The sequence below is a fragment of the Mastomys coucha genome, chromosome X, assembly GCF_008632895.1.
Source record: "Mastomys coucha isolate ucsf_1 chromosome X, UCSF_Mcou_1, whole genome shotgun sequence".
NCBI lineage: Eukaryota > Metazoa > Chordata > Mammalia > Rodentia > Muridae > Mastomys > Mastomys coucha.
Genome location: NC_045030.1, coordinates 41208134 through 41219521, shown reverse-complemented (window position 1 = coordinate 41219521; position 11388 = coordinate 41208134). Strand labels below are relative to the sequence as shown.

Sequence of the window (11388 nt, the reverse complement as noted above, 5' to 3'; positions counted from 1 at the left end):
CCACAAAGACACAAACAAAGAGACTTTTGCTTAAATCTTTTTTAGTTTTTATTTTATACGTGAGCATTTTGCCTCCATGTTTGCTACATAGTGCCTGCAAAGGCCAGAAGATGGCATCAAATCACTGAAACTAGACTTATAGCCATGTGGGTTCTGAAAATCAAAAACTTACCAGAAAACCAGCCAGTACTCTTAACCACTAAGCCATCTCTCCAGCCCCTTTTGCTTAAATCCTGCTTCTATCTTTTACCAGAAATATAGCCTTAGGGGTAACTACAATTACAGGGGTGAAATAACATGACATAATAGATCCCCAGGTTTGGGTTTCTAATTGAGAGATTAGTAATTTCTAAATGAGAGAATTAAGAGAAAGTGCTTACTAATATACCTATTAAATAGTCACATTTTGAACATATAAGTTGTTGCTAGTACTAAGTCGACACTAACAGATGCCTGGTGTGTACTTTCAGTGGAGAGAAGAGGCATACGTGTGATCAGATTTGAAATGGCAGCATAATTGAGGGGCTAAAAGAGTCAAGAGAAGCAGTACATGTCTCTTCAGTTCACACAGAAGCACCAGGGGAGACAACAGGCAGGAGTGATCAAAATACTCACTTTGTTGTTGATCTAAACATCCCCCTCCCCCCCCCCACATCATTTTGCTTTGCATGGGTGCACCATGCTTTCTAACACTAACACTGGCTGTGTGCAACTACACAGTTTCATCTGCAAACACCCTGAAGGGCTCTGCTCTACTGTGGGGCAGGGCACTCTCTGTGGAGTTCAAGAATGTCAACACCTAACTTATTTTACTAAGCATTTTAAGCATTCTATGACTTAAACAACTAGACCAAGAAAGTTTATCCATGTGCAAGATACTGGGTTCCTTTAAACACCAATGTAAGGTGCTTTAATATGGAACTTGTAAAGGAACCAGGCAGGTAGCAAATAAAAGTGAGTGGTACACTCCCTTGTGGTCTCAAGGCGCCACCTTATGGAAATATACGGCTAGAATGGTTTGACTTCAAATCTGTACCTGAAACAGATTTTAGTTATTACAATTAGTATGTGTGTGAGTGGATGTGTGTGTATACATGTGTGCTCACGTACATTTAGGCGTATGACTGCTATGGCACATTTGCTATGCACATTCGTAGAGGAAGATTTGCAGGAGTTAGTTCTCTCCTTCTACCCATGTGGTTCCCAGAGATTTCTGGTCATCAGGCTTGGCTGCGAACCTCTTTATCCACTGAGCTATGACACTAGCTGACACCACTTCTCCCAATTCAAATGTTGTAAGCAAAGAAACAAAATCTCACAAGAATCGACGAAGCTTAAAAATGAACAATGGGACTGATGCCCTAAGGTTACACCATATTCTGGTGAAGGCCCCACGGAGACTTCTAATTTTCATGTTTTGCATTGGTTTTTGGACAGCAGACATTTATGTGATCCAACAAACTCTGACTATTCCAATTTGACTGCATTCCTTGCCACAAACTCCACGAAAACCGACTGGCCTTTCCTAGGCCTCTACATACCTGCATGAATTTTATCTCTGCCTATTGCGTAGATATCTTTCCTGCCATATTTTGGCCATACCTGCCCACTCTGTCTTCACATTGTATATTTCAAGGTCATTCTTAACTCTGCATCTTGTTTGGTTGTTTTAAGCTGCTGTCCCTTCTGACCCCAGGTCCCTATACAGGTAGCTTGCTCCTGCTCAGCATTCTGTTTGCATCTGAAATGTCATTATTTCCTGTGACTTCCCTCCCTTGTAGTTCCTCATGTCCTTCTTCTAGTCATTCTACTTACAAGCCCATTTGATTTTTGTCATAATACGCACACTGAGAAATCAGTTTACACTTACCTGTTTTCTTTGTGAAGCTTTGTGAAGAAAACAAAAGAAAGAGAAACCTCTTTGTCAGCTGTCACTTTCTAAAAGCTGTAGCAAGTGAAAGTGTCTATGACATGGCAGATGATAGCCATGTTTTAAGCAATGGAAACCCTGTAGCCAATACTATTATAAACCATCAAAACATACAACATGCCTTATTTTTTTTTTTAAAAAAATCATCATCGTCTCTCACAAATGTTAAGAGCTACTCCTCATTATTATTTTAATGTAATAAGTTCAAGTGAAAGAAAATACTCCAAGAAAAACTATGATCTAACAAAACCTACCTCTAAAACATTATGTTGGTCAGTTTGAGTATTATTGACTTCTACTTCATAAGATAAGCATCTGCTTCTAAAATTCTGTGGATTCTTCCACTGCACTAATAAGGCACCATTTTTGAGGAAAAGATGTTTAATATGTGGAGGACCAGGTTTCACTGAAAGACAGAAGAAAGCAAATTAGTTTCTACATGTTTATTTAATTACATGTATATAAGATGTGATTATATATGTAAACTCGATAATGAAGGTTCACAAAGTTAAATCAAAATAGGGCTGATGGCTTTTAATGGCTTCATATGATCTGATATAGAGTTTGAGAATTTCTGATTAGCCACAATTAGCAGAGGAAGTGTATTTAAATCTTCCCAGTAAAATGGATTTCAGGAGAGTCTTTGGGGTTATCTGGTAAATGACATGAACTCTGATCTGAGTATAGTCAGAAACTGATCAAGGTAGAATCAGGACATCTAGCTGCCACACAGAGAATAAAGATCCAGATGTGCTTTCTCCACACAGGCAACAAAATATGAGGTATAAGAGGCTTCTGTAAAAGAAGAAAAGGCTACGAATTTGAGAGGGAGCAAAAAAGGTACATGGCTGTGAGTGGGAAGATAAGAGGGAAGGTGAAAACGGTATAAATATGTTTAAATTTTAAATATTGCAAAATAAAACCATCTCTCTGCTGTTAAAATAAAAGAGGATTCTGTAGCTCTCCCTCACCAATGCTAATCAAAGACCACAATTTTAAAAGTACCCTGGTCTCTATTACAAGCTATACCACAGCTGTGCTTTGAGAACATTATGGTAAGTGAAACACACCAATCTAAAACCATGCTGTGCTCCTACTCATGTGAAACGCTAGAGTAGCTATAGTCAAAGAAACGGAAAACACAAAGGTACTGCCAAAGGCTCTAGGGAAGCAGGATTAATGTTTACTATGTAACTAGGTAGAATTTCACTTCTGCATAATGAAAAACTCATAGATGCCAGGCACACACCTTTAATCCCAGCACTTGAGAAGCAGAGGAAGGTGGACTTGTGAGTTCGAGGCCAGCCTGGTCTACAGAGTGAGTTCCAGGACAGCCAGGGCTACACAGAGAAACCCTTTCTCATGAAAACAAACAACAAAAAGAAAAAAAAGAAAGATTTGTAGAGGTCTGCTGCACAACAATATGAATATACTTAACACTACTGTACTTACAACCCCAATTAAGGGTAAAATATTTTTGAAAGTATTAGCCGGCGCCGGGTCAGTTTACTTTTGCAGAGGTGAACAATACTTAAGAATAAGGAACAGAAGATAATGGGCAATTAACAGAAAACATGTAGAGGACATCTTCTTGTCATGAAGAATTATTCTTTATATCATCATTAATTCCAGAAAGAACAGTAATAATAAACCTTAAAACCCTACCTAAGACAGTTTGCCAAACAAGCAAGAGGAAAATGAAGGGCTTCGCTCCAGCCATTTCCATGTGATAAACTATCCTGACATCATTCTCTTGGCCTACACGCTAGGCTGCCTTTGGTCCCCCGATACAGTTGACTTCCAAGACTATCTGGAAGAATGATATGCAGTGTTCTGCTTACAGATTTAGAGAAGCCTTTATCAAACCATGCCTCTTTTTTTTCTATAAATCATCCACTTGGCATTTAGTCAGAATCTGAGCTGCCGGATAGGTTACTACAACAAGCAAACTAATATCCTGGCATTATTTATGCACAGTTGTTTTAGATACCTCATGTCCTTAGGCTCTTATGACATGAGGTCAAAGGCGACTACAAACTTCATTTTACAAATACGGAAACACTCAGAAAGAGTCTATGTGCCCTCACAAGAGGGGGTACGAGATCTTCAACCTGATATTTGTTGTTCAAATTGAAGGCTTTTGCTGGTTAAATGTCAACTTGGCACAAATTAGAGTCACCTGGGAAGAGGGAATCTCAATTGAAGTGTGTCTATCAGATAGACCTGCAAGCATGCTCGTAGCACTTTGTTGATTAATGATTGATGTAGGAGGACCCAGCACACTGTGAGCAGTGCCACCTCTGAGTAGGCTGAGCAAGCCATAGGGAGAAAAGCCAGTAATCAGCCTTCAGCCATGGTCCCTGGTTCAGTTCCTTCTTTTGGGTTCCTGCCTTAAGCTTCCTTTAATGACAGGCTGTGACATGAAAATGTAAAGAAAAATAAATCCTTTCCTCCCCAAGTTTGTTTTTGACCAGTGTTTGATTAAAGGAACAGAGAAGCAAACTAATATTGGCTACTAACAAACCAACACTTAGACGATCCAGTCAGATACGGCTGTCCTAGATGTCATGACTGACAATACTCTTACCCCATGAAGTTTAATATTGTGGATATAATGGTGAGAACATAGTTAAGTAAAAGCATGGTTTAGCATTCACAGAGTCCTAAATTCAGTCCTCAGCAATTACTAGAAGAATTCTAGTAATGCTCCTGGGGATATTGGATCCCATCAAAGATTTTTCTAGCCAAAAGATTACTCAGGATCAGATGAGCATTTCCTCTAGAGTATCAAAGTGAAAAAAGAGACCTATGAATGAGATAGCTCAGGTTGCAATCTTAGCTGTAAGTCAACAAGAAGACTGCCTGCAGTACTCATGTTCCAGAAGTACCATTTCCAAACTTGCTTCTTAAAGCATCTATCAAAGAAATTTATATAAATGCAGTCTCTTGTTTTGGGAAGATCTTAGGACCAAACATCATCATCTTCAACTATTTGTTTTAATGATTCAAAAGACAGGACAACCTTGTATTCATGCTGTCCAAGAAAGTTTTGGAAACTTACCATGGGAAGTTAAGGACACTATTTTGCAGGATGGCCTAATTTTCCCAGCACTATCCTTGACCATTATTTGAATGTTGTGATGTTCAAAACTAGATTCCACTTTAGTCAATTGAAAGGAACAAGTAATGTGTTGACCTTCTCTACAGATGTTTTCACATTGAAGACTTTTCTCCAGGTTGCTGTACCTACAAGATAAAATGAGACAGTACTCTATTATTTTGAGGTCAAGAGGCATGGGTAGTCATTTTTTTAATAGCTGAAGGAAATGTACATGAAGAGAAATATCTTTTTTCAAGGCATGCTAGCTGTTTTTAGAAGCCCATTTTCTAGGGTGCTTCATTTCATATTTTAGAGGAAAAGACCATCCTTTGTTGATGGGTATTAGTATTCACAATAGCCATGGACACTGGAATCCTGACTTTCCTCTTCTATATGAGGGAAGAAATTCTGAAGCCAGGATGAAAAGTCTTACACCTTCTGAAAATGCATATATACTGAACCCCTTCTCTCTCTCTCTCTCTCTCTCTCTCTCTCTCTCTCTCTCTCTCTCTCTCTCTCTCTCTCTCTCTCCATTCTATCACCAAATTCTGTTTGCCAGATTTGCTTAGAGTCTTATCTTCTGTGATATTCCCACAGGCCACCTCTCGAATTCATGATCTCACTGTTGCAGACTTCATATTTGACCTTCATGACCCTCATTTTTAATGTCCTCTTATTACTGCCAGATCAACATCCCTCAAAATTCATTGAGCTGCTAAAACTGGAGCTGTTCAGGTCACACTCCTTCCAATACCAAACTACCCTGTTGGGACACACAATGGCTTTCTAAGTATCCCCTCTACCATCTAGCTTTCTTAAGTGGTACTGCTAGCACCCTAAGTCTAATTTCATCTATACCACACCTTTCCCAGTGAGCACCTAGCCAATGAAGAGTATTCATTATATTCTCTCTCTCTGTCTCTCTCTGTCTCTCTTTCTGTCTCTGTCTCTCTGTCTCTCTGTCTCTCTGTCTCTCTCTCTCTCTCTCTCTCTCTCTCTCTCTCTCTCTCTCTCTCTCTCTCTCTCTGTCTGTCTCTACCCCTTCCCCTCTTCTCTTTCATATCAGCTATCAGAGACCTCTGTTTTTTAGGAACTAGTAAAAGACTGTGTCAAGTCTCACATCATCTGCCACAATTGGAGTTGTTCAGATTCTGTAGTAAAGGAAGTCATTTTTAATAAATGAAGAACAGGGAGTCCCAAACCCTTGACCTCTAACCTCAAAATTATCTGTAGTTTTTCTGAGCACAGGAACCAGAACTTTGACAGAAATGTACATCCTGTTGAAAATCAGTTTGTTTTTTAAATGAAAATGTAATATATTTATTCCTGAAAACACTACAAAGAAGTAGTGTTCTGCTACAGAAAATGTCTTTCAAGAGACAGTTTGTTTCTCAGTTGTTGTTGTTTGGGAGATACAGATTCTTAAAGACTTGGCTGTCCTCAAATTCACTATGTAGTCAAAGATAAACTTGAACTCCTGGCATCCTCCATCCTCCACCTCCAAAGTACTGGGATTATAAGTGTGTGCTATCATGATCATCATCAACCATTCCTCTTAATTGTAAATCTCTATGGATCATAAAGGGAACTTTAAAAAATTAAGTTGCTGTCATGAGTACTTTGGGGATTAGACAGTCCTGGAATGTTTTCCACCCAAAACAGAAACCAAAGCTACTAATGACATTTTTCTTGCATAACAAAAGCTTGTGATTAATGTGCCCCTGAAAAGACAATGAAAGGAACTACTGCCACGCACAGTCTTTTAAGAATCATCTTTCATTTTGTCTCTTTGACAGTTCATAGATCCTCGTGGACTCTGAAGATGTCTGATGTGGGAGAAAATCCCTAAAATGCACTGAGCTGCTAGACTGGAGCTGTTCAGGTCAGGCCCCTGCCAAAGCAAACTATCCTGCTGGGACACAAGTCAGTGCTCTGGGTTTGCAAACAATGATTTTTGAATTAAAAAAAAAAAAACCTCCCTATTTTCTGGCTGGGGATTAGGAGAAACAGTTTGGCATTTTGTACAATATGATGTGTACACTGGTACCTAAGTCATCCTTGGTGTTTGCTAGTTAATACCACATATGGGGTTCTGACTGAAAAAGGGAGAAGGAAGAATGAGCTGGATGCCCATTCCATGTGGTAGAAGCACACGCTCTCTTGAGCAGCACTAGATGCAGACATTCCCTACAAGGGAATACAAATAACTAACAAATACCAATAGCGACAGATGTCACAAACTGCCATACTGACCATGAGTCACTGTTCCAAACACTTCATATAATAGTCCTCATCAATTTTCAGAAATATTATCACTATTCCCATCTTACAGATGATAAATTCAAGGCTTAGAGATAGTTAAGGCTCATTTCTAGTATGGATTTGAACACACAGTGTGGCACTAGAATAAAGAATTTGTGGTATAGTGAGAAGAGAAATCATGGACAATACTGTACAAAAGAAAGGTATCATCCAGGTAAAGTCACTTGTGACTGCTGGAACTGGCTAGTGAGACTGAGTCCCTGAGATTTTAATTTCATTTAAATTAAATTGCAAACAGTCTGTGGTGGTTTGAATGAGAATGGTTCCCATAGGCTCATATTTGAATGCGTGGTCTCCAGTTTTCCAAACAGTTTGGGAAGGAATAGGAGGAGGCCTTGTTGGAGGAGATGTGTCACTAGGAGTGGAAAACCCACACCATTCCCAGTGAGCTTTCTTTCTGTCTCATAGTCATGGATCAATATGTGTAAGCTCTCAGCTACTATTCTAGTGCAATACCTGTCTGCCTGATGCCATGTTCCTCACCATGATAGTCATTGACTCTAACCCTATGGAACTGTTAGCCTCAGGATTAAACACTTTATTTTATAAGTTGTCTTGGTTATAGAGTCTTAGCACAGCAATAGAAAAGTAACTAAGACAGTCATACATTGCTAGCATCTCCTGTTTATATTATGGAAAGAACCTCTGCCAAATAGCCAGCTCTGGAAATACTTTGACAAAGAAGTAGGATCTTTGAAACATGACCCTTGGGTGCCAGTGAACCACCAATTTCCAGATCACTTCTTGAGCCATGTCCAATTGTAGATTTTGCCCTGCTAAAAGGTATCAACATGGGACTGAATGCCAACTAAAACACTGTCTGCTCTCAACCTTGACAAGAGCCTGCATCACCCCCAGAGAAGAATGCTTCTCCAAGTTAATCCCAGGGGGACATTGTTTGAATGGTTTGTACTTAGATTTGGTTTATGCTAGTATATCTCCAGGGAATGAGGCACTTCCCTATTTTTCTCTTTTACTAGATCTTCATGAACTAGTATACCCAACCTGTAAGAGCTGGATTGCTTTCCTTCATAGTCTGTCATGGATTGAGGTAGTCTTTTCTAATTATCTTTCTAATCCCCTCCTGTAGGCACATGTCTAAAGGAATTCTGTGTTTCAAATCATAATAACTGCGGGGTTAGTAGCATAATAAACAGAGGGATTCTACCAATTCCTACAGTATCTTTAAAGCCTGTAGTAACCGCTTTCCACAGACTTCAATATGGCACAAAGCCAGTAGACTCCTAAAGGATTATTCTGTTTGTTTCTCTGCTAGCAAGTCTTAGGAGCCAGATGTACTCAATTCTTCTTTTTCACTTTTGTACTATAGTGGTGCTGGGTTGCTAATACTTTTTAATCTTCACCTTCTCCCTGAATGTTCTGTACTGAGAACTTCACAACTGATTTATTAAACGCCTACTTCATGTGTCAAGTACTGGGGAAAACACAAAACAAAGTCCCTGCTCTCAAAGGAGATTGCCGCCTGGAGAAGGGAACTACCAGTAAGTAAACAGGAAATGACAACACACTGCACAGAGCACTGTGACACACAAGTACTATTGGGGATATGTCTCCAGACTTGAAAACTCAAAGAAGATTCTCTGAAGAGGAAATTGCATCTGAGCTCAGCCAAAGACAAATTGAAAGGCATTAGATGAAAGGGCAAGCTCTAAGAGAAGGCTGAATGTTCCTACTATTCTGTGTAAAATATCCCTGTGTAAATAGCAATATTGTGTGTATTGAAATCAGTGTACAAGATGGAAAGAAATTCAATATAAAATATAAGAGGGGCAAAGGCCCAAGAAGAAGGATGAGACAGGCTAGCCAGGTGATAAGGGTGTTGTCTGTCATGTTTAAGAGTATGAACTTTGCCGTAACAGTACAAGAGAACCACAAGAGTCTTCAGAAAAGGAGATTCAATAGGTAGCAAGAGTGAGCAAGTAAAACTGCAACACTTCCAATGAGAACTTTTACATGGGGATGGGGTTTGGATAAAACCAAACCTCTAAAATGAACCACATGACCTTAGGGGCTACCTGGCTTTACTGGTGCTGTGTCTCAGTCTTATCAGGCTGAGCCTCTCACCCAAGGGAGAAGAGAGTGACCGCAACTCCCTAGGACAGTAAGGAGGGATTTTGTTCAACAATTCATGTGATTTGATGAGACTGGCATGCCAAGCCTGGTTTATACAAATGCATGCATATGAATATATTGAAATATCACGTGGTAGCCTATAAATATGCAGAATTTGTATGTATCGTTTAAAAATAAATTTAAATGAAAAAATATGGGGATTTTGCCCTCTGTCCATGATCTGCCCATGAATGTTTTAATATAGTACAAATATTTTCCATGATGTCATCAGACAAAATGTCACTGCAGGATGATTTTTTTTTTCTTTTTGTAAGGTCTTATGCATGTGTCTACCACTGAGCCACAGCCACAACTTGACATTCCAGGACATCTATCTTCAGAAATCCTAGAGAGGGTCCCAGACCCACTGTTCTCTCAGAACTGTTTTATCAAATAAGAAAACAAGGCCATGCAGAGGACAGACCCCTCAAGACTCCCTTCTCCATCCAGCTGTCACAGTGCCTCGATATCTTTGCCCTAGTTAGATTGACTTTTTTTCTGCCAATTTGCCATAAACATAGACATATCTGAAAAGAGGGAATCTCAACTGAGGAATTGCTTCTATCAGATTGGTTTGAGGGGAATCTGTGAGGCATTTTCTCCATTAACAACTGGTGTGGGAGAACCCAGACCATTGTGGGTGATACGACCCCTGGGCATATGGTCCTGGGCTGTGTAAGAAAGCAAACTGAGTAAGCCAGGGGGAGCTAGCAAATAAGCAGCAGTCCTCCATGACCTCTAGTTCAGTCCCTGCCTTCAGGTTCCTACTTGAGTTCAAGCCCTGACTTTCCTCCAAGATGGACTATAAATTTTAGGTTGAAACAAACCCTTTCATTCCCTAGCTTTTTGTCATTTTTATATGGAAATAGAGACCCAGGCGAATACAATCATCACAACTGATAAAGGGGATAGAAGAGGGTGGGTCCATAGAGGGATATCAGAGCCCATGACAACTGATTGCACATTTCAAAGACTAGAAATGAGTTTGAAGGCTGTCAGTACACAGAAATAACAATTATTTGAGGAGAGAGACTTGATAATTACTATAACTTGGTCACTGCACGAAGTATATATGAACCAAATTACAATATAGTATTCCACAAGTATGTACCAATTTAGCATTTTTTAAAATGATTAATTATACCCTTGAAGTCTCCAGGGCCTTTATAAAGAGTAAATACACTGAATTTTAAAAATTCTCCAATCTCAGCCAGGCATGATGGCACAGAGATATATTGCCACAGTTTAAGGCCAGCCCAGGATACACAGTGAGTTCCAGGCCAGCATAAGCTACAGCGTGAGAACCTGTTTCATAAACAAAAAAAGGAATGAATTCTTAATTCTTTATATGTATATAAGTACATAAATGGCTCTCAGGGGAATTGTGATGCTTTTTTTTAAAAGCCAGTTTTATGTGATATATGCTGTAGAATTCCATTCCATTTCAGTGACATTCTTGAAATAACAAAATTATATAGATGGAGGACAAATTAGTGAACAGTTGCCAGAGGTTAGAGACCTGGGAGAGAGAAATGAAAAACAATATGGGCTGTAGGAGATGACTATGACTATGAAAAGGACAACTGGAGGGAACTGGGTAGCGATGGAGCCATGTGATGGAGCAGCACAGAATGCTACACACAGATACATGTGACTAAGACTATAGATTGTGCCAACACCAATTTTCCGGTTTTGATACTGCTTTAGAATTTACCACTGAGAGAAAAGGAATGAAAAGAATATAGAGGTCTTTCCATATATATGTTGCAATATTGTGTGAATGGGCTTTTAAAAATAGGAAGTCTTTTCAAGTAGAAAGATGTATTTTCTATTCTGCTGTGTATTCTTGTTGGTGTTTTGGTAGCTTGCTTTTTGATTCTTTGATTCTTTTCCTTTTTTTTTT

At 39.3% G+C, this 11388-nt stretch overlaps 1 protein-coding gene across 1 annotated transcript in view; it reads right to left on the bottom strand.

Moving 5' to 3' along the window:
- Positions 1–11388, bottom strand: part of Il13ra1 (interleukin 13 receptor subunit alpha 1) — a 57369-nt gene that overhangs the window by 23463 nt on the left and 22518 nt on the right. The window contains exons 5-6 of the mRNA XM_031349150.1: positions 4992–5176; positions 2185–2336 (exon numbers count right to left, since the gene is read on the bottom strand). Coding sequence (XP_031205010.1) covers positions 2185–2336; positions 4992–5176 — 337 coding nt within the window. The remainder of the gene's footprint in view (positions 1–2184; positions 2337–4991; positions 5177–11388) is intronic.